This window comes from Gymnoscopelus microlampas (genome assembly GCF_963454915.1).
Source record: "Gymnoscopelus microlampas genome assembly, chromosome: 16".
Lineage (NCBI taxonomy): Eukaryota > Metazoa > Chordata > Actinopteri > Myctophiformes > Myctophidae > Gymnoscopelus > Gymnoscopelus microlampas.
In genome coordinates, this window is record NC_139953.1 from 36,852,445 (window position 1) to 36,878,762 (window position 26,318).

Here is a 26,318-nt window from a genome sequence, read left to right on the forward strand (position 1 = left end):
GTGAGCTTGGAGGTCCATTCAGCTGTTCTTATCAATGATGAACAAAACCTCCTAATTCCACTGTTCTGTTTTTGTCATTTCCTAAAAAATGAACATTTTGGAGTTTGCTGGTACCTGCCGGACAGCAGAGTTATATAACATCAGTTAAAAATGATTTAATAATCATTTACAGATGTATACAAATGGCTTATTCGTGAATAGTTCCACTACCTACTAATATCTTACATGTTTAACCATAGTTATACATGTTTTAGTAATCATTTACAAATGTCAACAAACAGGTTGTTCATGATTTGTCAAACTGTGTATAAATGTTTTATAACGGGTCATTATTGGAAAGTGCTACCAAAATGGGCAGACATTTTCCAGATTAAAACAAAAATAGCAAGGTTGTATCGCGGCACTCTGTGCCGCCCTATGAGTTTGTGTATCTGCTATTTTTGAATTGCCAACGCTAAAATGATCTGCTGAATGCTGACTGTTTCAAACACATGTCTGACTCACTTTACTCTCATCATCTTTAATAAGATCAAATACATCAACAGACATCATCACTGTCACATAGGAACTATAGAATTCAAACTGATTCATAAATGACAAACACTACAATATAAAACATGTTATCAGTAATAATCATATCAATATGTCACCATTATACCAATATAATTACAAACTGATCGTTTATACACTAGACTACATGATAAAAGCATGTTAACAGGAATCATTTTTATCTGTTTAACTATCGTAAAGCATGATCTCTCCAGTGGTGGAAAGTAACTAAGTACAATTTTGAGGTATTTGTACTTTACTTTAGTATTTCCAATTTCCAATTTCCAATATTTTCACTTCTACTCCACTACATGTCAGAGGCAAATATTGTACTTTTACTCCACTACAATTATTTGAAAACTTTAGTTACTTTGTAGATTTTGATTATTATTACAAAACATTAAGTAACCACTTCAGCCCTATATACATTTCGGCCATTTGAAAATAGCCGATCTACAAGCTCACAATGCGTCGCGATTAAATACTCACTGCAACCGATTTAAAATAATTATTAATGACCTGCCATAAAATATTAACCCTTAATCAATACCAGCTCAATATATTCTGTAGGTTTTTTTATTGGACGCCAGACGTTCTAACTGTGGTTTTCCAGAGTGACACAGATCTTCCCTGGTAACATCTTCAGAGACGTACCACCATGATAATCATAATTTTAAATGAATGGAAACAGTCTCTCAGTGAAAGTGTGTGTGAAGGTGTGTAGGTGTGTGTTAGAATCAGGATCAGAGAAGGACAGCTGTCCTCTGTCCCAGTCCAGCTGGACTCTGATCCTCCGGAGTTTCTGATTCACTGAGAGATCAGTCCTCTCCTCATCAGGCCCTGATGAGGAGAATGCTGTGTATCCAAACCTATTGAACTTTATAAACCAAGCTCCTGTGACGCCCCCTGGGTCTCCCTTCCTCTGGAAAGACTCCACACACACACCTACTGCCCAGAATGTATTGTCTACAACCTCAACATCCCAACTGTGAGACCCTGAGTTAAAGCCCTCAGAACCCAGGACTTGCTCCCAGCGGCCAAACCTCTCTGGGTTGTCAGGAAGCTGCTGTTTCTCGTCTTCACGTCTCACACTGGTCAGATCATCAGACAGCGTGAGATATGGAAAAGCAGTGTTGGGGTCCAGGATGACAGGAGTGTAGGAGACAATGTCCTTCATCTTGTCCCAGACTCTGAAGGTCAGGTTCTTCAGGTGTTTGGCCTCGTCTATCAGCGTTCCTGAGACCGGCGGTGGGTCCTGCAGGGTGAGCTGGACTCCCTCCATCGTGGTCTTGTAGTTCTGCAGGAATGAGACTTGGTCGTCGGCTCTCAGCTGGTCCTCATTAGCTTGGCTTGCATTGGAGAGGGTTTCCATTTCTCTGCTCAGACCCTCAATCCTCTCCTTCATCTCCTGACTCTTCTGAGCCTCTTCCTCCCGCAGAGCGGCGATCCTGGCCTCCTCTTCCTCCTGTAGGAACCGACGAAGATTCTGAAACTGTTCCTTAATCCGCCTCTCCGTATGCCTGGCCTGAACCTTGATGTGATTTTCTGTTTTGTCGTAATCTGTTTTAACTTTACCAAAGACGTCCAATTTCTCCTTTAAAGGCTTCAGTGATTCCTGGACCTTCTGTTTGCAGGGTCCAGACGCTTCGTCCACGGGTAAGAACGTGTGCGCAGTGTGTTCCTCTGAATTGCGACACACGAGACACACCGGCTGTTGGTCCTCCAGACAGAAGAGCTTGAGCTTCTCACCGTGTGCGGTGCAGAGGTAGCCTGGTAAACCCTCCCTCCGGAAATCTCATTTCAATTCGATTTCAGAAAGGAGTCTGGTCTGAAACGCCTTCCTCCAATAATCGCTCTGCTCAGCGAACCGACGAGCCTATCAGCGTCGTCGCTCATTGTTCTGTGATTGACAGCGACAGTTGGCCAATCAGGTGGCGAGTTCGAGTGAGCCCGAATGAACCCGAGTGCAGCCTGAGAGCCGCCGAAAAAAGACGAACGGCAGCCATTGTTGTTTGTGCGAGTGCCTCGGAGTGCCTTCACTTCTTACTTTCAGTTTTATAACGCTTTCAAACTTCTTTTTTGAGGCACGGAATTTACTTATAAGATATCGTTTGGATAGAATTTAGTTGTTTAACTTCATATATGTGGTCAATTAATCATGACAGAGCCTATTTAAAAAGATAAATTTAGAGAACCGGCAGGGGCGGGGAGTGACACGCATGTATCCCAATAAGGCAACCTATTTTCGGCATGGCCGTCCCAAAAGTCCCGTTGCGTCACATAGTCTGGAGCTCGTCAAAATGAACTGCTCATTGGCTGAAGGGGAAAACGATCATTGGTTGAAGGGGTTGTCTGTCAACGGTATTACTCCCGCCCAACTCCAGCCCACAGCGATTATTGCAGAAAGGCGTTTCAGACCAGACTCCTTTCTGAAATCGAATTGAAATGAGATTTCCGGAGGGAGGGTTTACCAGGCTAGTGCAGAGGACCTCAGAGCTCACTGACAAGGAGCTCCAGCGTTTCTCCTCCAAGAGGTTCTCACACAGGTCCTTCACAACAATGTTTGTAAGAGAATGATCCCTGGAGAATATTTTCTGACAAAGAGGACATATTTTTGTTGGTCTTTCCGTCCACCATCCCTTCAGACAGTCTTTGCAGAAGCTGTGGCCACAGGACAGCACCACGGGATGTTTAAAGATGTCACGACACACGGAACAGGTCAATTCCTCTTCGGGAACAGTGAAACGGGAAGCCATTTTCTCTGCTGCTCCCTGCCGCTGCCTGATCTGGAACGTTCTCTGAAGCTGTTACACCAGAAGAATACGAAGACAAAACAACGATAACATTATGAGTATCAATTGTACAATTATCTACCAATCACACTTGCTATGCAATAGATAGATCTCCCATGTACAGGGTATTTGAGCAACCGAGTTAGCGGACACAACTCAGACCCGTGTCTTTGATGGTTTTATTATACTAACACACAATACAAACACACTCTTAACACTTTCAGGCCAGTAGGTTATGAACCTAGAAAACAAAACACAAACAACAACACAGCAACAAATTACTGACATGAAAGTTACACACAACGGCTGTATAAAACATATCAGAACTATATACATTTATTGCCGTATAAACACACTCTTATATCTTACCGTCAGTCTCTTGGTGCTCGCAATGGGAAATGACGAACGCAGCAATAACACCCTGGTAACTAGTAACACAGATGCATGCGTAGAACACTTCGTCCTGTTTGTGAGCATTCTCTCTATTTATATGGGTTCGGTCTACTCATGTGGGTGGAACCTTTTGTTGATTAATCATGTGACTTGTGTATTGTCTTAAATGTGGAAACACAGGCTTTAGCACTGTTCTGTAACAGTAGCCACTGTCCCCCAGCTCCTCAACTGACCTAATCAATCAACACTATCATGTGAGTCTCATGTGACACATGCAAGTCCACCGCTGTGGACCCCAACACCACAGGTCAGAGCTGTGGCTTTTATAATCTATATATAATATATATAGATTCTAAAAGCCACAGCTCTGACTCTGTACACATATTATGTGTACCTATGACTAAATATCCCTCTGAAAATTATACATTCTACTAGAAGACCATATATGCAGGTAACACGTCAATACAAACCCACCGTTACATCATAATAATGGATTATACATTATACCTCGTCTTTTATAAAGTCGGTTCATAAAAAAACACAAATAGTAGTAATTACAATAATAACTGTAAACTTCACGCGCTTGAAAGCCCTGGATAATTTGGACGTTTACTCAACCTGGACATTTACTCAAGTACTGTACTTTTTTTTAGGTGCTTTTACTTTTCTTAAAAAAGTTTTCTTAAGAAAAGTAAAAATATCACGCAAATCGGTACACATGATCTCTATAGTCATGTGATCAAGACGGATGTGTTTAATTAGATTTTTCATATTCCATCCGGATTGGCTAAGATTGACATCTAAAGTTTGCAGTAGTGGCTTGTTTTGAACAAAATGCCGCAAATCATGAACGCAGCATCCAATTGCTGTCAAACTTTGCACGCACATTCACACTATGTTGAGGAGCAAATGCCACCCTTTTAACATTAGCCTGTTATAGCACCACCAGCAGGTCTAATTTAGCTAAACACATTTTTTGAACATAATGCTTCAAATCATGAATACAGTGTCCGATTGCCGTGCAAGGCCTAAGAAGAAATGGCACCCTTTTCACATTGGCCTATTATAGCGCCACCAGGAGGCCACAATAACCTACCTGACCTGGCGGAGACCTGTGCTCCGAGGAGCACTTTTTCTAGTTTCATAATCATTTACCGATGCATATAAATAGTTTGTCTATGATAAGTTCTTTATCTACAAATAGCTTCTCGTTGCTGTCCGGCAGAAACCAGCTAACTCCATTTTTCCACTTTTGGATCTTTTTTTTTCCATAAATCAGTGCTATTGAACACCCTTTACGTCTGTGTGTTGATTAAAAAGATATTGAACCAATAAAAAGTATTAAAAAGTGCATCTGACAAAACCAGCTAACTCCATTGGATCCTCAAACTTTCTGCTAAACCAGCAAAGGGGGGTGGAGTTAGCTGGTTTTGCTGACTCCAGACTCCACCCCCTTTAGACCTCCAACCTCATTGTGAGCTTGGAGGTCCATTCAGCTGTTCTTATCAATGATGAACAAAACCTCCTAATTCCACTGTTCTGTTTTTGTCATTTCCTAAAAAATGAACATTTTGGAGTTAGCTGGTACCTGCCGGACAGCAGAGTTATATAACATCAGTTATAAATGATTTAATAATCATTTACAGATGTATACAAATGGCTTATTCGTGAATAGTTCCACTACCTACTAATATCTTACATGTTTAACCATAGTTATACATGTTTTAGTAATCATTTACAAATGTCAACAAACAGGTTGTTCATGATTTGTCAAACTGCGTATAAATGTTTTATAACGGGTCATTATTGGAAAGTGCTACCAAAATGGGCAGACATTTTCCCGATTAAAACAAAAATATTAAGGTTGTATCGCCCTATGAGCTTGTGTATCTGCTATTTTTGAATTGCCAACGCTAAAATGATCTGCTGAATGCTGACTGTTTCAAACACATGTCTGACTCACTTTACTCTCATCATCTTTAATAAGATCAAATACATCAACAGACATCATCACTGTCACATAGGAACTATATAATTCAAACCTGATCCATAAATGACAAACACTACAATATAAAACATGTTATCAGTAATAATCATATCAATATGTCACCATTATACCAATATAATTACAAACTGATCGTGTATACACTACATGATAAAAGCATGTTATCAGGAATAATTTGTATCTGTTTAACTATCGTAAAGCATGATATCTCCAGTGGTGGAAATTAACTAAGTACAATTACTTTACTTGAGTATTTCCAATTTCCAATATTTTCACTTCTACTCCACTACATCTCAGAGGCAAATATTGTACTTTTACGCCACAACAATTATTTGAAAACTGTAGTTACTTTGTAGATTTTGATTATTATTACAAAACATTAAGTAACCACTTCAGCCCTATATACATTTCGGCCATTTGAAAATAGCCCATCTACAAGCTCACAATGCGTCGCGATTAAATACTCACTGCAACCGATTTAAAATAATTATTAATGACCTGCCATAAAATATTAACCCTTAATCAATACCAGATCAATATATTCTGTAGGTTTTTACCGGCGGTAGCCGCTCTATACCTGACTTTGCCCGTGTGCGTCAACGTTCTGATTGGTCAGGTGCGTCAACAAAGTGATTGGTCAAGCTTCACGTGACACATGGCTATAAACACATTATAAACACATATCGATTACAAAATGTATCAAAGGCGCCGCTACCTTCACACAGGGTGTGATTTTTTATTGGACGCCAGAAGTTCTAACTGTGGTTTTCCAGAGTGACACAGATCTTCCCTGGTAACATCTTCAGTGACGTACCACCATGATAATCATAATTATAAATGAATGGAAACAGTCTCTCAGTGAAAGTGTGTGTGAAGGTGTGCAGGTGTGTGTTAGAATCAGGATCAGAGAAGGACAGCTGTCCCCTGTCCCAGTCCAGCTCAACTCTGATCCTCCGGAGTTTCTGAGTCACTGAGAGATCAGTCCTCTCCTCATCAGGCCCTGATGAGGAGAATGCTGTGTATTCACCCCAATAGAACTGTATAAACCAATCTCCTGTGACACCCCCTGGGTCTGCCTTCCTCTGGAAAGACTCCACACACACACCTACTGCCCAGAATTTATTGTCTACAACCTCAACATCCCAGCTGTGAGACCCTGAGTTAAAGCCCTCAGAACCCAGGACTTGGTCCCAGCGGTCAAACCTCTCTGGGTTGTCAGGAAGCTGCTGTTTCTCGTCTTCACGTCTCACACTGGTCAGATCATCAGACAGCATGAGATATGGAAAAGCAGTGTTGGGGTCCAGGATGACAGGAGTGTAGGAGACAATGTCCTTCATCTTGTCCCAGACTCTGAAGGTCAGGTTCTTCAGGTGTTTGGCCTCGTCTATCAGCGTTCCTGAGACCGGCGGTGGGTCCTGCAGGGTGAGCTGGACTCCCTCCATCGTGGTCTTGTAGTTCTGCAGGAATGAGCCGTGGTCGTCGGCAGCTTGGCTTGCATTGGAGAGGGTTTCCATTTCTCTGCTCAGACCCTCAATCCTCTCCTTCATCTCCTGACTCTTCTGAGCCTCTTCCTCCCGCAGAGCGGCGATCCTGGCCTCCTCTTCCTCCTGTAGGAACCGACGAAGATTCTGAAACTGTTCCTTAATCCGCCTCTCTGTATGCCTGGCCTGAACCTTGATGTGATTTTCTGTTTTGTCGTAATCTGTTTTAACTTTACCAAAGACGTCCAGTTTCTCCTTTAAAGGCTTCAGTGATTCCTGGACCTTCTGTTTGCAGGGTCCAGACGCTTCGTCCACGGGTAAGAACGTGTGCGCGGCCTGTTCCTCTGAATTGCGACACACGAGACACACCGGCAGTTGGTCGTCCAGACAGAAGAGCTTGAGCTTCTCACCGTGTGCGGTGCAGAGGACCTCAGAGCTCACTGACAAGGAGCTCCGGCCTTTCTCCTCCAAGAGGTTCTCACACAGGTCCTTCACAACAATGTTTGTAAGAGGATGATCCCTGGAGCATCTTTTCTGACAAAGAGGACATTCTTTTGTTGGTCTTTCCGCCCACCATTCCTGCAGACAGTCTTTGCAGAAGCTGTGGCCACAGGACGGCACAACGGGATGTTTAAAGATGTCACGACACACGGAACAGGTCAATTCCTCTTCGGGAACAGTGAAACGGGAAGCCATTTTCTCTGCTGTTCCCTGCCGCTGCCTGATCTGGAATGTTCTCTGAGGCTGTTACACTAGAAGAATGCTAGAAGACAAAACAACGATAACATTATGAGTATCAATTGTACAATTATCTACCAATCACACTTGCTATGCAATAGATAGGTCTCCCATGTATTTGAGCAACCGAGTTAGCGGACACAACTCAGACCCGTGTCTTTGATAGTTTTATTATACTAACACACAATACAAACACACTCTTAACACTTTTAGGCCAGTAGGTTATGAACCTAGAAAACAAAACACAAACAACAACACAGCAACAAATTACCCACATGAAATTTACACACAACTGCTGTATAAAACATATCAGAACTATATACATTTATTGCCGTATAAACACACTCTTATATCTTACCGTCAGTCTCTTGGTGCTCGCAATCGAAAATGACGAACGCAGCAATAACACCCTGGTAACTAGTAACACAGATGCATGCGTAGAGCACTTTGTCCTGTTTGTGAGCATTCTCTCTATTTATATGGGTTCGGTCTATCCATGTGGGTGGAACCTTTTGTTGATTAATCATGTGACTTTTGTATTGTCTTAAATTTGGAAACAGCTCCTCATCTGACCTAATCAATCAACACTTTCATTTGAGTCTCATGTGACACATGCAAGTCCCCCGCTGTGGACCCCAACACCACAGGTCAGAGCTGTGGCTTTTATAATCTATATAGATTATAAAAGCCACAGCTCTGACTCTCTACACATATTATGTGTACCTATGACTAAATATCCCTCTGAAAATTATACATTCTACTAGAAGACCACGTGTGCAGGTAACATGTCAATACAAACGCCACTGTTACATCATAATACTGGATTATACATTATACCTCGTCTTTTATAAAGTTGGTTCATAAACTAACACAAATAGTAATAATTACAATAATAACCGTAAACTTCACGCGCTTGAAAGCCCTGGATAATTTGTAAATGTACTCAACCTGGGCATTTACTCAAGTACTGTACTTTTTTTAGGTGCTTTTATTTTTCTTAAATATTTCTATTTTAGATACTTCATACTTCTACTTCACTACATCTTAGTGGCAAATAATACCCTTTTTTCTCCACTACAATTATTTGACATAATGCTGACTGTTTCAAACACATGTCTGACTCACTTTACTCTCATCATCTTTAATAAGATCAAATACATCAACAGACATCATCACTGTCACATAGGAACTATAGAATTCAAACCTGATCCATAAATGACAAACACTACAATATAAAACATGTTTTCAGTAATAATCATATCAATATGTCACCATTATACCAATGTAATTACAAACTGATCGTTTATACACTACAAGATAAAAGTATGTTATCAGGAATTATTTTTCAGGAATCATTACTTCTACTCCATTACATCTCAGAGGCAAATATTGTACTTTTACTAAATTATTTGAAAACTTTAGTTACTTTGTAAATTTTGATTATTATTACAAAACATTAAGTAACCACTTCAGCCTTATACACATTTCGGCCATTTGAAAATAGCCGATCTACAAGCCACAATGCATCGCGATTAAATAATCACTGCAACCGATTTAAAATATTAATGAATGACCTGCCATGAACTATTAGCCCTTAATCAATACCAGATCAAAATATTCTGTAGGTTTTTTATTGGACACTAGTCATTCTAACTGTGATTTTCCCGAGTGACACAGATCTTCCTTGGTAACACCTTCAGAGGCCGACCATAAATATCCAAAGTACCAAAGCATGGAAACAGTGTCTCAGTGAAAGTGTGTGTGAAGGTGTGTAGGTGGGTGTTAGAATCAGGATCAGAGAAGGACAGCTGTCCTCTGTCCCAGTCCAGCTGGACTCTGATCCTCTGGAGTTTCTGATTCACTGAGAGATCAATCCACTCTGAAACGCCTGATGAGGACAATGCTGTGTATTGGTGCCGGGTGTATTTACCCTCATCGAACCATATGTACCAGTATCCACTCCCTGTGTTTCCCTTCCTCTGGTAAGACTCCACACACACACCTACTCTCCAGCTTATATTGTCTCCAACCTCAACATCCCAGCTGTGAGACCCTGAGTTAAAGCCCTCAGAACCCAGAACACGCAACCAGTCAAACCTCTCTGGGTTGTCGGGAAGCTGCTGTTCCTCTCCACGTCTCACACTGGTCAGATCATCAGACAGCATGAGATATGGAAAAGCAGTGTTGGGGTCCAGGATGACAGGAGTGTAGGAGACAATGTCCTTCATCTTCTCCCAGACTCTGAAGGTCAGGTTCTTCAGGTGTTTGGCCTCGTCTATCAGCGCTCCTGAGACCGGCGGTGGGTCCGGCACGGTGAGCTGGACTCCCTCCATCGTGGTCTTGTAGTTCTGCAGGAATGAGACTTAGTCGTCGGCTCTCAGCTGGTCCTCAGCAGCTTGGATTGCATTGGAGAGGGTTTCCATTTCTCTGCTCAGACCCTCAATCCTCTCCTTCATCTCCTGACTCTTCTCAGCCTCTTCCTCCCGCAGAGCGGCGATCCTGGCCTCCTCTTCCTCCTGTAGGAACCGACGAAGATTCTGAAACTGTTCCTTAATCTGAGTCTCTGTGTTCCTGGCCCAAACTTTAATGTGATTTTCTGTTTCGTCGTAATCTTTTTTAACTTTATTAAAGACCTTCAGTTTTTTCTTTAAAGGCTTCAGTGATTCCTGGACCTTCTGTTTGCAACGTCCAGACGCTTCGTCCACGGGCAAGAACTTGTGTCCGATGTGTTTCTCTGAATCGCGACACACGAGACACACCGGCTGTTGGTTGTCCAGACAGAAGAGCTTGAGCTTCTCACCGTGTGCGGTGCAGAGGACCTCAGAGCTCACCGACGAGGCCATTTTGTCTGCCGGTCACACACCTGATCTGGAATGTTCTCTGAGGCTGTTACACCAGAGGAATACTAGAAGACAAAACAACAACAGTAACATTATGAGTATCACTATTAGTAGTTATAGTAGTAGTGGTGTTTGTAGTGGTTGTAATATTCATAGTAACAGTAGGCTATTAGTTTTAGCACTTTTTAATAATCTTACCTCTACCTCAGTGGAGATTGTATCAGAAAACAGTCTGTCGGTCTGCCAGGTTGTTCAAATGATCCGATGATGATATTTGCCTCTCGGTTTGTTTTTCGTATCGCTCTCTGACTGACGAGTAGATCTCAGTCTCACAAAAAGGATGAACAACTGAACAAGGAAATGGACTTTGATTAATTTTCTTCTGATAACAGGAATGACACACGCACGCGCGCGCACACACACACACACACACACACACACACACACACACACACACACACACACACACACACACACACACACACACACACACACACACACACACACAATGTACATTTATCTACCAATCACACTTGCAATAGATAGATCTCCCATGTAAATGTATTTGAGAAACCGAGTTAGCGCACACAATTCAGACCCGTGGCTTTTGATGGTTTTATTATACTAACACACAATACAAACACACTCTAACACTTTTAGGCCAGTAGGCCAGTAAGCCAGTAGTAGGTTAGTAGGCTAGAAAAGGCAATACAAGCAACAACACAACAACAAATTACTGACATGAAATATACACACAAAACTATAAAACATATCAGAAATATATACATTTATCGTCATATAAACACACTCTCATATCTTACCGTCAGTCTCTCGGAGCTCGCAATGGAAAATGACGAACGCAGCAATAACAGCCTGGTAACTAGTAACACTGATGCATGTGTTGAACACTTCGTCCTGTCAGTGAGCATTATCTCGATAACAGTAGCCACTGTCCACCAGCTCCTCATCTGACCTAATCAATCAACACTCTCATGTGACTCTCATGTGACACATGCAAGTCCACCGCTGTGGACCCCAACACCACAGATCAGAGCTGTGGCCTTTAGAATCTGTATATACAGATACTGTATGTGTACCTATTATGACTAAATATCCCTCTGACAATAAGATAGTAAATAGTAAACACAAATAATATTCATTACACTAATAATCGTAAACTGCACACGCTTGAAAGCCCTGGATAATTCTACACACAATTTTCTTGTAGATGACTGGTTACTGTGGCTCCCAGTCATAAATAAATATTTTTGTTTTTTTGCCTTATAAGAGCATTAGTACTCAATGGATAGTTCCTGTCTAATAATACACCACTAGAAGATGTGGTTTGGGGACCCCCAGGGGTCCTTGAAGGTGTTCCGGTGAGTCCCCAGCAAAATGTGTTAATAAAACATCCAAATCAGTTTAAACACTTAAAACTGGAATGTGCTCCCCCCACATTTGACTAGAAATACATTTGGATTAAAACATAAACTTAAGGAAAACATAACCAGAAGGGAAATATAGACTAGGTTATTATTATTGGTATTTTCAGACCGATAAACCTGTTTTTTTGTATTCTTATTTCACTTTTAATGCAAATTGTGTTCTCTAATGTTGTGTTTATTTCACACATTGGCCAAGCTGTACTGCATTTTATGATTTGTATTTGTTTGTTTTTTTGCCTGGACCTCAGGAAGAATAGTCTCCACTACGGTGTAGACTAATAGGGATCTTTAATAAACAATAAACAATGTTCTGAAACACAACTGGTCTGACGGTGCACATTACAGCTAAGTCAGGGGGTTTATAACCTGTTTTTCCTTTGAGCCCCCCCTTCTTACATCCAGTTGTGGAAAGTAACTAGGTACATTTACTCAAGTACTGTACTAAGTACATTTTTGAGTGGTTTTACTTGTCTTAAATATTTCCATTTTAGATATTTTATACTTCTACTCCACTACATCTTAGTGGCAAATATTGCACTTCTTTCTCCACTACAATTATTTGACAGCTTGCTATTTTTCAATAGCCAAAGACACCTGAAAATGACACAGATGCGTTCCCGGTCTTAATGAGTTAAGAAGAACTTGAGCTAGATCCAAGATCCAAAAAGTTTCCATATGCTGCTGTGCAGTGGTGGAAAGTAGCTAAGTACATTTACTTAAGTACTGTACTTCAGTACAATTTTGAGGTATTTGTACTTTAATTGAGTATTTCCAATTTCCAATACTTCTACTCCACTACATCTCAAATATTGTACTTTTACTCCACTACATTTATTTGAAAACTTTAGTTACTAGTTACTTTTCAGATATAAACTATGACATAATGAAACACACATTAACCACATTAGCCCTATTTTACACATAAGGCCATTTGAAAATAGCAGATCTACAAGCTCACAACGCGTCGCATCGCGACGCGTTGTGAGCTTGTAGATCGGCTATTTTCAAATATTTAGCACTTTTACTTTTGGTACTTTAAGTACATTTTGATGCCAATACTTTTGTACTTTTACTCAAGTCAATTTATAATTCTGGACTTTTACTTGTAACTGAGTATTTTTATATTGCAGTATTGGTACTTTTACTTAAGTAAAGAATTTGAGTACTTTTTCCACCACTGCTGCTGTGGTAGAGTCCTACTGGGATTTCCTGACAAGTGTGGGAGAGAGAGAGCGAGAGTTGGCTGAGAACACGGCAGGTGCTGCTAGCGGGCCTCGCCCATGTATGTTGGTACGCGGCCATTTTGTCAACCTAGTCTAAACTCCCTAGCCGTTTTCTGTGGTTCCTTTTGCACCTGGATAAACTCCAGTGTCTCCTCAGCCGTGAATTCTACACCAAAACCATCAACAGTAGCCGTGTCTGCATGGCGGGCCATTTTCCCCTTTTAACAGCGCTTTAACTTGGTGCTGATTGGTCAAGCTATACTGCTGTATCAGCCCAAGGGCTGATAACAGGGCTGATAGCAGCTATCAGCCCCTAGATAAGGCTTGTGAACCTTCTCTGGCCTTTTTATCTCTCCCCTCGCCCAGGGCTAATAAAGGCTGGGTATGAGGTCTTTAACTACCACAATTGAACCGTTCATATTTTTCAACTGGTATATTTTAACCCATTAAGACCAGGAACGCATCTGTGTCATTTTAGATTTTAACCACTGTAACCATTATCTTATACTTGGGCTATTCAAAACAAGCTCATAGCTCGAGCTTGTAGATCTGCTATTTGTTTTGGAAAAATCTTGAGCATTTGTGCTAATCTTTGAATGTATATGTTTTTTAAAGAACATTTTTAACTAAAATCTTTGCTTCTGGGGGTCTCTTGACCAAAATATTTTCACATGAAAAAGTTTGAGAACCACTGATATAGCAACAGAAAAAACAGAACGTTTTTTCAAAAAACAGTTTTAGAAGACATTTGTAGACTCGGCCAAATAGCACAAATGTCCATGTTTTTTTCAAAAATAGCAGATCTACAAGCTCGTAGCGCTATGAGCTTGTATATATGCTAGTTTTGAATAGCCAAATAAATCTTAAAATGACACCGATGCGTTCCCGCTCTAAATGGATTAAGGCCTTTGTCTAGACACATTCAGACGCGATCAAACGTGTGACCTTTCAGTCGGCTAAGACGGTTTCCTCTAAAAACCACTCGGCCAGCCCTTTCCGTGCTCTGATTTAATGTGATTTCTGTCCCCCGCGTGGGACAACGCGCACGATTGACTTGCACCCAATTGCATCATTAATTCCATGGCATTTTAGAGGATGTGTGCATTTGGCGCACACATTATTAACACGTACGGAAAATTAGATGGATGGGAAAACCTCAAAGTGTGATAAAGGAGACAGCCGGGTGGTGTTTAATGTCACACTTATACAGTACATGCAATAAGGAGCTGTAACGCCCGGAAAGCTTTTAAGCACTGACTCACTGTCTTTAATTGAGAAGCTTTGAGTTCGAGTTGCTTCATCATCCCCCGCGTTTCATTTTACTGATGAAGTGCAGCAAAGGGGAGGGAGAGAGAGAGAGAGAGAGAGAGAGAGAGAGAGAGAGAGAGAGAGAGAGAGAGAGAGAGAGAGAGAGAGAGAGAGAGAGAGAGAGAGAGAGAGAGAGAGAGAGAGAGAGAGAGAGAGAGAGGCAGATATAAGACAGAAAGAGATTACGAGACAAGAGGGAAAGAGAGAGAGTGAAAGAAAGCAATACATATAAGAAATTGAGAGGGAAATAGATTATGATGATGAGAGAGGAAGAGAGCACCAATAAAGTGGAAAGAGAGACAGACACTTTTTTTTTTAACCCTTTAAGACCGGGAACGCATCTCTGCCATTTTAAGATTTCTTTGGCTATTGAAAAATAGCAGATATACAAGCTCATAGCGCGGCACCGAGTGCCGCGCTATGAGCTTGTAGACCTGCTATTTTTGAAAAATCGTGAAAATGTATACAAATCTTTGGATATATTTTTTAAACATTTGTAAAATATTTTGTTCCAGGGACAGAGCAGAGATTTGAGTTACAAATGTTTGCTTAAAAATATATATATTCAAAAATGTGCACACATTTTCACGATTCTTTTCAAAATATAGCAGATAGACAAGCTCATGAGCTTGTCTATCTGCTATTTTTGAAAAGCCCCCCAAAAAATCGAAAAAATATTACACAGATGCGTTCCCGCTCTTAATGGGTTAAAAAAAAGAAAGAGAATGAGAGTTTTGGAACCATATAGCCGTGCTTTCCCATCACAGAATGACGTTCAGGGGATTCTAGCGCTGTATCCAAAGCAAACAGCACAGAGAAAACCAGGTGTTTTCTTTCCAACCCTATAGAATGGAACAATGTGTGAGTGAGCCTGGTTCACGTCTTCAGCCTTACTACTACCGCAGGACGAAAGCTAATAACACCAGACAGCTTCATGTTGCTGTTATCTACTCTTACTAAGCAGCCAAATTAGTCCCAAAGCCCGAACGGGGCCCAAGCCTGGCTAATGGGCCTCGCGGCTTAGATTTAGTGTCTCAACTTCTTCTTCAAGTAGTTTACAGCAATTACGTCGGCGTATATCAACCCTTTCACTGCCTTTGGGGAGGAAAAGCAGCACTTGGTAGATTTATGGCATTGGCTTCATCTAGGATTCTTCCTGTGTTACCCCCCCCCCCCCCCCCCCCTCATGTCTTAGACCTCCCCCGGGGGCCGTGAATATCGGCAACACTTGAAAGTTTAGAGGCAAAAATGTCGGGGAAGCTTTTATTGGGAGGAGGGAGGCGTTGACATTGCAAATGTAAAACATACACACCATATGGATCGTGCGAGCAACATCCATCCAATTGATCTGCTCTGAGAGCCCTGCTGTGTGAAAATATAGGGCAAGTGCTACCAGTGGTGTAAAGTAACTAAGTACATTTACTCAAGTACCGTACTTAAGTATACTTTTTGAGGAATTTTTACTTTACTGGAGTATTTCTATTTCCGATTTTCGGTGCTTTTACTTCTACCTCCACTACATCTCAGAGGCAAATATTGTTCTTTTACTCCACTAGAATTATCTGAAAACTTTAGTTACTAGTTACTTTGAAGATTAAGATTATTATTACAAAACATACATTCAGCCATATATACATTTCGGCCATTTGAAAATATTTTCAAAAGATTATTATAGATGTTGAAAATGTATGAAATGGGACATTCTGCACAATGAGTACTTTCTACTATTGGTACTTTAAGTGCATGTTCACACCAATACTTTTGTACTTTTACTCAAGTAAATTTTGAATCCCAGACTTTTACTTGTAACAGAATATTTCTACATTGCCGTATTCATACTTTTACCTAAGTAATGTGAGTACTTTTTCCACCACTGACTGTGAATGGCGGGCTCATCTCAGAAACTGAAGCCAGGCTTTTTTCCCCCTCTGCCACACTGTCAGACATGCTTCTGGGGGGGGGCATGATTAATCATGCGCTGAATGATAATATCTAACATGGAACAAATAGTTTACATAGTTTACTGACATACTGTATGTTTATTAGCACAGTATTTTAGGGGTCCAACAGTCACACTAATTGATTTAATCAATTATTGAATTTGAAATAATGGATTTTAATCAACTAGAAACAATCTATAAATAAATGTTTTCTTTTTTTAAATTCAATAACAGCTCAAAGCAGATTCATAAGCTCACAACTTATCCCATTTTGAGCTTGTAGATCGGTTGTCTTTGCGGGAAAAAGTTGTTCAACAAAGTATAAAATAGGGTTACTGAGACTAATTGATTTAGTTGATTATAAAAGAAATATGAATTTGATGTCAATATACTGTACGACATATATAAAAATTAACAAAACAATTATTTGATTAATCAATGGAATAATCACAAAGAAAATAATCGATAGTGGCAGGCTGGCAGCCCTACAGTATTTTATTATTATTATTATTATTATTAGTAGTAGTAGTAGTAGTAGTAGTAGTAGTAGTAGTAGTAGTAGCAGTAGTAGCTGGATGAGGCTGGCGTTGACAGTCCAGTGATCTTTCTTTGACGGCAACCTTTCATGATAAACATTATAATTGATTATGCCTAAGTTGTTTACTCTCCTCCAAGTGCTTCAGAACCCCACGCTTCTGATTGCTTTTCATTGCATCCTCTTTGCTGCCGGGGCATTTTTGACATTTTGATCGATATGAGTATCAAGGAGCATTACTTATTTAGCTTGGCCTCGTTGTTGCCAAGTGGTGCACAAGTCCTCCACCCTGCCTTCCAGAGTATGTATGGCTTTTCTGTCTGCTTTCCTGCTATCTAAATTGTTATGCAACTGAGATTATAATTATAATAATAAGCATCATTATTAATAATATGAATATCAATATTAAAGGTAGGGTAAGTGATATGTTTTGGTTAAAACAAAAAGGTTTCAACAAACAAAAAGTACCCATTTATCAGCTTCATTTTTAGTGTTACATTTCCAATCATGTCTGCTCATTTATTTGTGGCATCACTTCCAATTTCACTTGTTTAATATGTATCCTGTCTGAGTTCTCTATCCTGATTGGATAAAATTGGTATCCTGACCCGATAATGCATTTTCTGTTTAATAAAGAGCTGGAGACACATGGAAGACTCCTGTTACTCCTGAACAAACACTCTCTAGTAATGAGTATTATCACAATATAGAGCTATTTAACACTTACTTCAACCAAAGAAAACCTACTTTTAATATTAATATATTAATATGAATACATTTTTTGAAGTTGTGTTAACACCACAGCCAACACATGACATGTTGCAGTGGTTTCCAATGTGGGGGCAATAGGGCCAAAGGCTATGTGTAATTGGGTATTTGAGGTTCCCTTGGTTGGAAATGTGTCGGAACCCCTATGCTATAGACCAGTGGTTCTCAAACCTTTTCATGTCAAGGACCCCCAAATTGACACTTACTAGCCCACGGACCCCCATTTGAAAAGATATGCCAGGGGCCCCCCATAAGAGAAGATTCTTTTACGGCTCTAGCAGTGATTCTAAACCATTTTAATTTCAAGGACCCCCAGTTTGACATGCATTAGGCTGCGGACCCCAATGTAATGGCATTTCTATCTCTTGGACCCCAATTCCTATTGTAAAATCAATGTTAATATAACTCTGAGAGTGTACAAATGGAACCAAATGGACCGGTTAGGGTCCATTTGGTTCCATTTGTACACTCTCAGAGTTACAGACCCATAAGGGTCCATTTGGTTCCTATCCATCATTTAGCTGGGGACCTCCTGGAACTCCCTCAAGTACCCCTGGGGGTCCCCGGACCCCACTTTGAGAACCACTGCTATAGACCTTCAGCTGAACCGACCATCTCTCTCACCCAGCTGGATGTGCAGTGCAAGCCTCTCCCACCACGGCGAGGCGAGGCCACAAACAAAGTAACAAGCCAAGGAACATTACATCGACCTGATCCAATTTGGATTTGCTGGAGTGAACATACTGTACTGTAGCTGTGCTTGTCGAACATCATGCAAATAGTGTCTTTCTGCCTGTTTCGTTTCCAAAACGTATTGGGGGTCAGGAGCCGTAAAATAGCTTACAGCAGGCATCCGGGCATGTTTATTGTTGAATGTCGCTGCTGAGTGGTACAGAGAGATATATTATGAGGCTGTCAGAATGCACTCTCTCCTCGCAGTCCCAGGCTGCTGTATCTGTAAGTAAGCATGAGCGACTCCAACATCAAATGTCTGGTGATCGTCAAGATCTCGGGGACAATTGGCGGGCGTGTTTACGCGGGACTACTGAGGCATCCCACCGCCCAAGTGGCTCACTTTCCCAGACGACAACATATGTATAAAGTAAAAGTGCTTCCAGGCAGAGTGACAAGAAGGCCGTGTTCGAAAGTATCTCAGTACTTTTGCTCAAGGACTGTACTTAAGTACAATTTAGAGGTACTTTTGCTTTACTTGAGTATTTCCATTGTTTAAAGGTAGGGTAAGTGATTTACTTTGGTTAAAATAAGTGTTAAATAGCTCTATATTCCGATAGTACTCATTGCTATAGAGTGTTTGTTCAGTAAAAGGAGTCTCCCATGTCTCTCCAGCTCTTTATTAAAAAGAAAATGCATTTTCAGTACTCTCTCCTGATTGGCTTAAATGTTGTCACCTGAAAATGTACATATATTCTGTTTACTAAAGAGCTGGAGAGAACCCTGTGACCGAACAAACGCTCTGTAGCAATGATTACTATCAGAATATAGAACTTTAACCTTTTTAACACACAAAAAAAATATCATACCAAAAAATATCACTTACCCTACCTTTAATACTGTACATCTCAGAGTAAAATATTGTACTTATTACTCCACTAGAATTACATACATATTGTACATTAACCAATTAAGCCCTATTTTATACTGTGTCTATTCCAAAATAGCTGATCTACAAGCTCATTGGGAGCTTTTCTTTTGGGACATTCTGTATAATGAATTAACCTTTGGCACTTTAAGTATATTTTGATGCCAATACTTTGTTTTACTTTTACTCAAGGTACAGTACATTTTAAATACAGGACTTGCAACAGAGTATTTCTGTATTGTGTTATCGATACTTTTAAGTGAAAAAAAGAAAGAAGTCTTCCACCACTGGAGGCGTAGTAATTGAAAGGAGAACTTGTACAGGAACCCCTTTAGAGATCGTATTGTGTTTCCATGCGCTCAGAGCACATTTTTGCCATCAGGTTTATGCATGACAGCAATAAGAGCAAACGTCTCCAGCCCCTCATTAGAACACGTGCATCATTGAAGTGTTCCACCGGGAAGACGGGATGCTCCCAGCACAGACACATACACACACATGACACGTCTGTCTCTCAGGTGGATTCTAATTGCTCGGTGACCCGAGTGCCTCATCGAAGCTCGAGAAGAATTCTCAATTGGCTCTATGCACAGCAGCCATATTGGAAAGAAATTGGGCCTCGTCTTACTTCCTTCACAGTGTGTTGCCAATGATACTAATGAAGGCTCTGTTCCATTCTGGTCAAACAGAGTCAGGGTGCTGATATTGTGCACGTTGGCTCACTGGAAACACTCTGCTACACCAGTGGGTCTCAAAGTGTGGTCCAGGGACCCTCGTGGTTCCTTGAGGGGGTTCCAAATGGCCCTTTACGGGTCTGTAACTCTGAGAGCGTACAATTACGGGTCCATTTGGTTCCATTTGTACGCTCTCAGAGTTATGGGGGTCCTTGAAATTAAATAGTTTGAGAACCACTGTGCTACATGAAATGGAACAGAGCCTTCATTAGTATCATTGGTAACACCTGTGAAGGAAGTAAGGAAGAGGCCCAATTTCTTTCCAATATGGCTGCTGTGCATAGAGCCTATTTCCTTTCACGCGGAAGTCATGCTAGTGTACATTATCTCAGACACCGTAGTATGAGGGTTCCCAAACATTTCCGGTCGTGACCCCCCCAAAATAGAGAGTACCTGATAGTGATGCGCGGGTCGGGTTTTTTCATGACCCGCCCCGCCCCGCGACGGAACCCAACCCGCCTCAACCCGCCCCGCGAACCCATATATAAATCTATGGCTCAACCCGCCCCGCGACCCACGATTTTTTTTTATTCTGTAAAATCATGGTTAGAAAATAGTCCCCAAGTGTATTCAAACTGTTTTATTGTTATTATTCTTATTCTTATTAGGAATAAAGACAAAACAAGAGCATGTGATTTCTTTTTTTTTTGTGTGAGAGCTGACCCGCTCACCCGCAGCCCGCATAATTTCCTCTGAAATTCTGACTCGACCCACCCGCGCCGCGGGTTGACCCACGGGTCCCGCGGGTTACGGGTCAACCCGCGCATCACTAGTACCTGACCTGGCGGAGACCTGTGGTCCGAGGAGCACTTTTTCTAGTTTTCATTCAAATCATATATATTTTTTTTTTTATCATCATAGAACATGGCAACATCACGACAGTATTCAAGATAAGCTACAAAACTGTGTGTGAGAGTTAGACCACGAGTCAAAGACTTTTGATGAATTTTCAAGACGAAGACGTCATAAATGACGTTATAACATTTCTAATGTTACATGTTAAAACCGTACCACTGTGATTAGACCTAGAATAATAAAGAAATACAGTCTGCAAATAGGCCTGCAGCCCTCTGCAACCTTTCTCTTTTATGAATCAGTGGCATATAATTATGATACCAGCCATTATCATCCCACTCATATTATTATTACACCATATCCCCCCACATCATTATTATTACACCATATCCCCCCACATCACCACGGTTCAATGGTCTGCGTCTGGTTTAGAGGTTTGGAGAAGTCATTCTCCCTCTCTCTCTCTCTCTCTCTCTCTCTCTCTCTCTCTCTCTCTCTCTGTCTCTCTTTGTCTCTCTCTCTCTCTCTCTGCCTCTCTTTGTCTCTCTCTCTCTCTCTCTCTCTCTCTCTCTCTCTCTCTCTCTCTCTCTCTCTCTCTGTCTCTCACAGTGGTTCTCAAACGGTGTATCGAGGCACATATATATTATTGCACTATACAAAACTAATTATAAACAAAAGTTAGGATTTTAACTATATCAGTACTTTGTGCACCCTCGTTTCCCAACAGAGGCACATTCTATACCATAAAACAGTGGTTTTCAACCCTTTTCATATCAAGGGTCCATTCTTTATTTGGCATTTGAGCCACGGACCACCGTTTAATGAGATTTAGACTCTCAGACTCTCTCTAGAATATTTTGTTATCGTTGGATACGATTTTGTCCACAATTCCCAATGCTGTATTGATGTTGGTACCAATAGGAGAGATACGAGGCAAACATTGATTAAAAGAGCCATTCTTTAATTAAGTAATGCAGATGTTTAAGAATAATTTAACTCTTGAAAGCGTAGAAATGAAACCAAACGGACCCGTAAGGGTCCGTTTGGTTTCATTTTTACGCTTTCAAGAGTTAAAGATCTACAAGGGTCCATTTGGTTACCAACTCCACATCATTTAGCTGGGGACCACCCTGGAACCCCCTCAATGACCACTGGTGGTCCCCAGGACCGCTGGTTGAGAACCACTGCCCTAAAACACAAGTAGATAATTAAATAAACAAACAAACAAACATGTCGTAAACTTCGACATTGGCTGTTTTACAGGTGTGCCTTGAGGTTTTGACTTGCTCATCGGTATGTAATGTGTATAGCAAGACGTTAATTTGCCACTTCTGTGGCCTTGCTGGGGTTCCCCTCCCTCCCACGCTCACAGGGACACACAGGTCAGCTCTGGTTTGAACAGGTTTATTGCCAGAGAGAGGGGCAAGATGTTACAAGCCGGAGCAGATGTAAAAGCGCTGTCATGACAGAGGGCTCTCCCTCCAGTGTGTGTGTGTGTGTGTGTGTGTGTGTGTGTGTGTGTGTGTGTGTGTGTGTGTGTGTGTGTGTGTGTGGGGGGATGATTGATTTATCCCACGTGCATCGATTAGATTGATGCACAACAGGTGTGTTGCAGTCACACCCAGTTGTCAGGGTTCAATTACTTTGGACTGCGGCCAGGTGCGGCTGCTTAAATCATAGCCATCACGCTGGTCACCCAATATTTAAAACCGCTACTCAACGGTACTTAAGACAAAAAGAGAATAACTGTAATTAGTTTTAAAAGAAAAAAAAAACAACAACCATGATTGGACTTTCAAAAGCATTAACCACAGCGACCCTGGCGTCCCTATTTTGGGCATATTTCCCCAAAAATGTCATACATGGTGATGTATTTTCAATTATTTTAAAAAGTGGACATAGCCAATCTACAAGCTCACAAGTACTGTAGATTGGCTATTATAGCTATTTCTCATACGATGTAGGGCTAAAGTGGTAATAGGCTCTATGCACAGCAGCCATATTGGACAGAAATTGGGCCCCTTCCTTGCTTCCTTCACAGGTGTTACCAATGATACTAATGAAGGCTCTGTTCTATTTAGTGGTTCTCAAACTTTTTAATTTCAAGGACCCCCATAACTCTGAGAGCGTACAAATAGAACCAAATGGACCCGGGAGGGTCCATTTGGTTCCATTTGTACGCTCTCAGAGTTACACCCCCTCAAGGAACTATGAGGGTCCCTGGACCACACTTTGAGACCCACTAGTGTTTCTAGTGAGCCAACATGCACAATTTCAGCACCCTGACTCTGTTTGACCAGAATGGAACAGAGCCTTCATTAGTATCATTGGTAACACCTGTGAAGGAAGTAAGAAGAGGCCCAATTTCTCTCCAAAATGGCTGCTGTGCATAGAGCCTATTGGGGGGATTTCACGTGTCATGTCATTCATGGTACCATAGCACCGCAAAGGCCTTAAAAACAAGGCTCCAGACATCCCAAAACTAACTGGTCGCGCTACTGCTTGGCACTTACATCTACAACTCATCTAACTCCTGCTCATTTTGCTATGGGTGGGATGGCTTTCTCCAGCCAGCATCACCGTGGTTACCTGAGTATCGTGTAGCGGTAGCACTTCGAAATCCTACGCATGTGCTAATGAGAACCGACATGTTGATCACAACTTGTCCCATACACAAAACCCGTAATTGGTCTGACTAGTGCGGGGGCAGAAGCAGGCACGGTGGCACTTTTTTGGGAGGAAACGAAAACAACAAAAACAAAGCATTGCTTTGTATCAGATCAGAGACACACAGTCCCACAGCTTTTTCCTATTGCGAGACAAAGCGCCTCCGCTTCTCCGTGTATCCCCTTCCCTTTTGCAGTCTGGCGTCTGTGTTAACTCATTAAGACCGGGAACGCATCTGTGTAACCACTTTTAACCATTATTTTAAGCTTTGGCTATTCAAAAATAGCAGATATACAAGCTCTTAGTGCGGCAACGAGTGCCGCGCTATGAGCTCGTATGAGCTATTTTTTTAAATCTTGAAAATGTGTGCAAATCTTTGAATATATATCTTTTTTAAACAGACATTTTTAACTCAAATCTTTGCTTCTGGGGGTCCCTGGAACAACATATTTTGAGATGGGGGTCCATGGCCAAATACATATAATTTTGGGGGTCCTTGGCATGGAAAAAGTTTGAGAACCACTGATATTATAGCAACATACGTTTTTTTCAAAAAACTGTTAGGATTTAGAAGACATTTGTAGAATCCCCAGAAGCAAAGATTTGAGTTAAAAATGTTCTCTTAAAAAAAATATATATATATTCAAAGATTTGCACAAATGTTAACAATTTTTCAAAAATAGCAGATCTACGAGCTCATAGCGCGGCACTTGGTGCCGCGCTATGAGCTTGTATATCTGCTATTTTTTTTTGATAGCCAAATAAATCTTAAAACGACACAGATGCATTCCCGTTCGTAATGTGTTAAAGTCGAAGGAGCAAAGGGAGTCTTTGAAGAGACGTTTCACAGAAAGACGTCCCGCTACAGCCTCGGGGGAGGAGGAGGAGGAGGGAGAAAGTGTTTCTGATCTCCTGTTACACTTCATTTGAGTCGCTGAATGCATTCAGTGGATATGTAATTGTTCTGAGGCTGAGGAATAATGGGATCACTTAGAAGGCGAAATACAATGGTAATTTAATATACCTACGCGCGTGCGTGTGTAAGTGCATGCGCGCGCGTGTGTATGTGTGTGTGTGTGGTTGTGTATACATTAATGCATGTGTGCATGCCCCTGTGGGCTGCATGTAAGTGACAGTGTCTCCACAGTACAGTACGTGCGCGTTTGTGTGTGAGTCCTGGGGGCTGCCTTGTATCCAGTGACGTCTTTTAACCCTTTAAGACCGGGAACGCGTCTGTGTCATTTTAAGATTTCTTTGACTAATAGCAGATCTACAAGTTCGTAGCTTGTAGATCTGATATTTTCTTTTAGAAAAAAATTGAAAATGTGTGCAAATCTTTAGTTTGAATATATATATACTTTTTTAAAGCGAAAGTTTTTAACTCAAATCTTTGCTTTTGGGGATTTTACAAATGTCTTCTAAATCCTAAAGCACTTTTTTCCTAAAGTTTGATTTTTTAATTTTTTATTTTTTTTACTTATGTTGCTATATTATCAATGGTTTTCAAACTTGTTAAGGACCCCCAAAATAATATGTATTTGACTGCGGACCCCCTCCCATATAAAAATATTTTGTTCCAGGGACCCCAGAAGCAAAGATTTGAGTTAAAAATGTATAAAGATTTGCACACATTTTCAGGATTTTTCTAAAAATAGGTGCCGCGCTATGAGCTTGTATATCTGCTATTTTTTGAATAGCCAAAGAAATCTTAAAATGACACAGATGCGTTCCCTTCCCGGCCTTAAAGGGTTAAAAGAGATCTCCCACTTTCTTCGGGGCTCTATATTGATCTGTGTAGGTCAATCTTCTTCTGCCTGTATAGTCCTGCAGCTTTTGAACATATGCAGTAGATGTACAGGACTGTTTGTCAATCAGGCAATTTGTTATGTTTCCCTTTGCTGGCACGTTTGTCCCCAAAAAGCAGTGTCTGGGGGCTGTTATTGAAATGGAACTGCCGGAGCGTGCACCAGTGCCAGCCTTTAGCATAAAAAAAAAAAAAGAAATCCCCATCGATTTACAGGAAATCACCGGCTTGGTTAAGGTGGAACCTTGTTTACAGTGCATTATTGACTCATTATTGAGTTACAAAAGGGCAACCAAGTGCATGGTTGGTTTTGCGGAGCGTTAAGTAATGATCGGTAAACACTGGGTGGGATGTCTACAAATATGACGATGATGAATACAGTGATTCATTCTAACGATGATAAACCGTCCGAGGACGAAGACGAAGGACGGGCGCCGAGATGACTTGATCGCGACATGCATGTTCACGGCTCACATTTGTCTGTCGGCCTGTCAATTCACGTTCGTGTCAAGTGAACGGTTGGCTTCACATTTCATGAGCTGATAAATGATGATAATGACATTGTCGTGCTCTTGACGGTGGGGGCCTTCGAGAACGGCAACGACTGGGGGGAAAAAAAGACGGCCAATTGCCAGCAAATACCAGCGACAAAGCCCCAAGAACCACAGCATATGGGGGGTTTGTAACGATCGAAAAGCGGC

General features: G+C 41.2%; 2 protein-coding genes across 2 annotated transcripts; both read right to left on the reverse strand.

Annotated features, from left to right (window-relative positions):
- Window positions 1-1,209: 1,209 nt before the first annotated feature.
- Window positions 1,210-3,305, reverse strand: LOC311062974 (E3 ubiquitin-protein ligase TRIM39-like; the record flags this gene model as incomplete). The annotated part of the gene is made up of 2 exons (XM_084082194.1): window positions 1,210-2,290; window positions 3,021-3,305. 2 exons carry the CDS (start codon window positions 3,303-3,305, stop codon window positions 1,223-1,225), a joined length of 1,353 nt encoding a protein of 450 aa, XP_083938320.1. The 3' UTR covers window positions 1,210-1,222.
- A 256-nt stretch (window positions 3,306-3,561) lies between these two features.
- LOC311062975 (E3 ubiquitin-protein ligase TRIM35-like) lies at window positions 3,562-7,916 on the reverse strand (the record flags this gene model as incomplete). Its single annotated transcript, XM_084082195.1, has 2 exons — window positions 3,562-3,582; window positions 7,089-7,916. The coding sequence occupies 2 exons, from the start codon at window positions 7,914-7,916 to the stop codon at window positions 3,562-3,564; spliced, it is 849 nt and encodes a 282-aa protein (XP_083938321.1).
- Window positions 7,917-26,318: the final 18,402 nt, after the last annotated feature.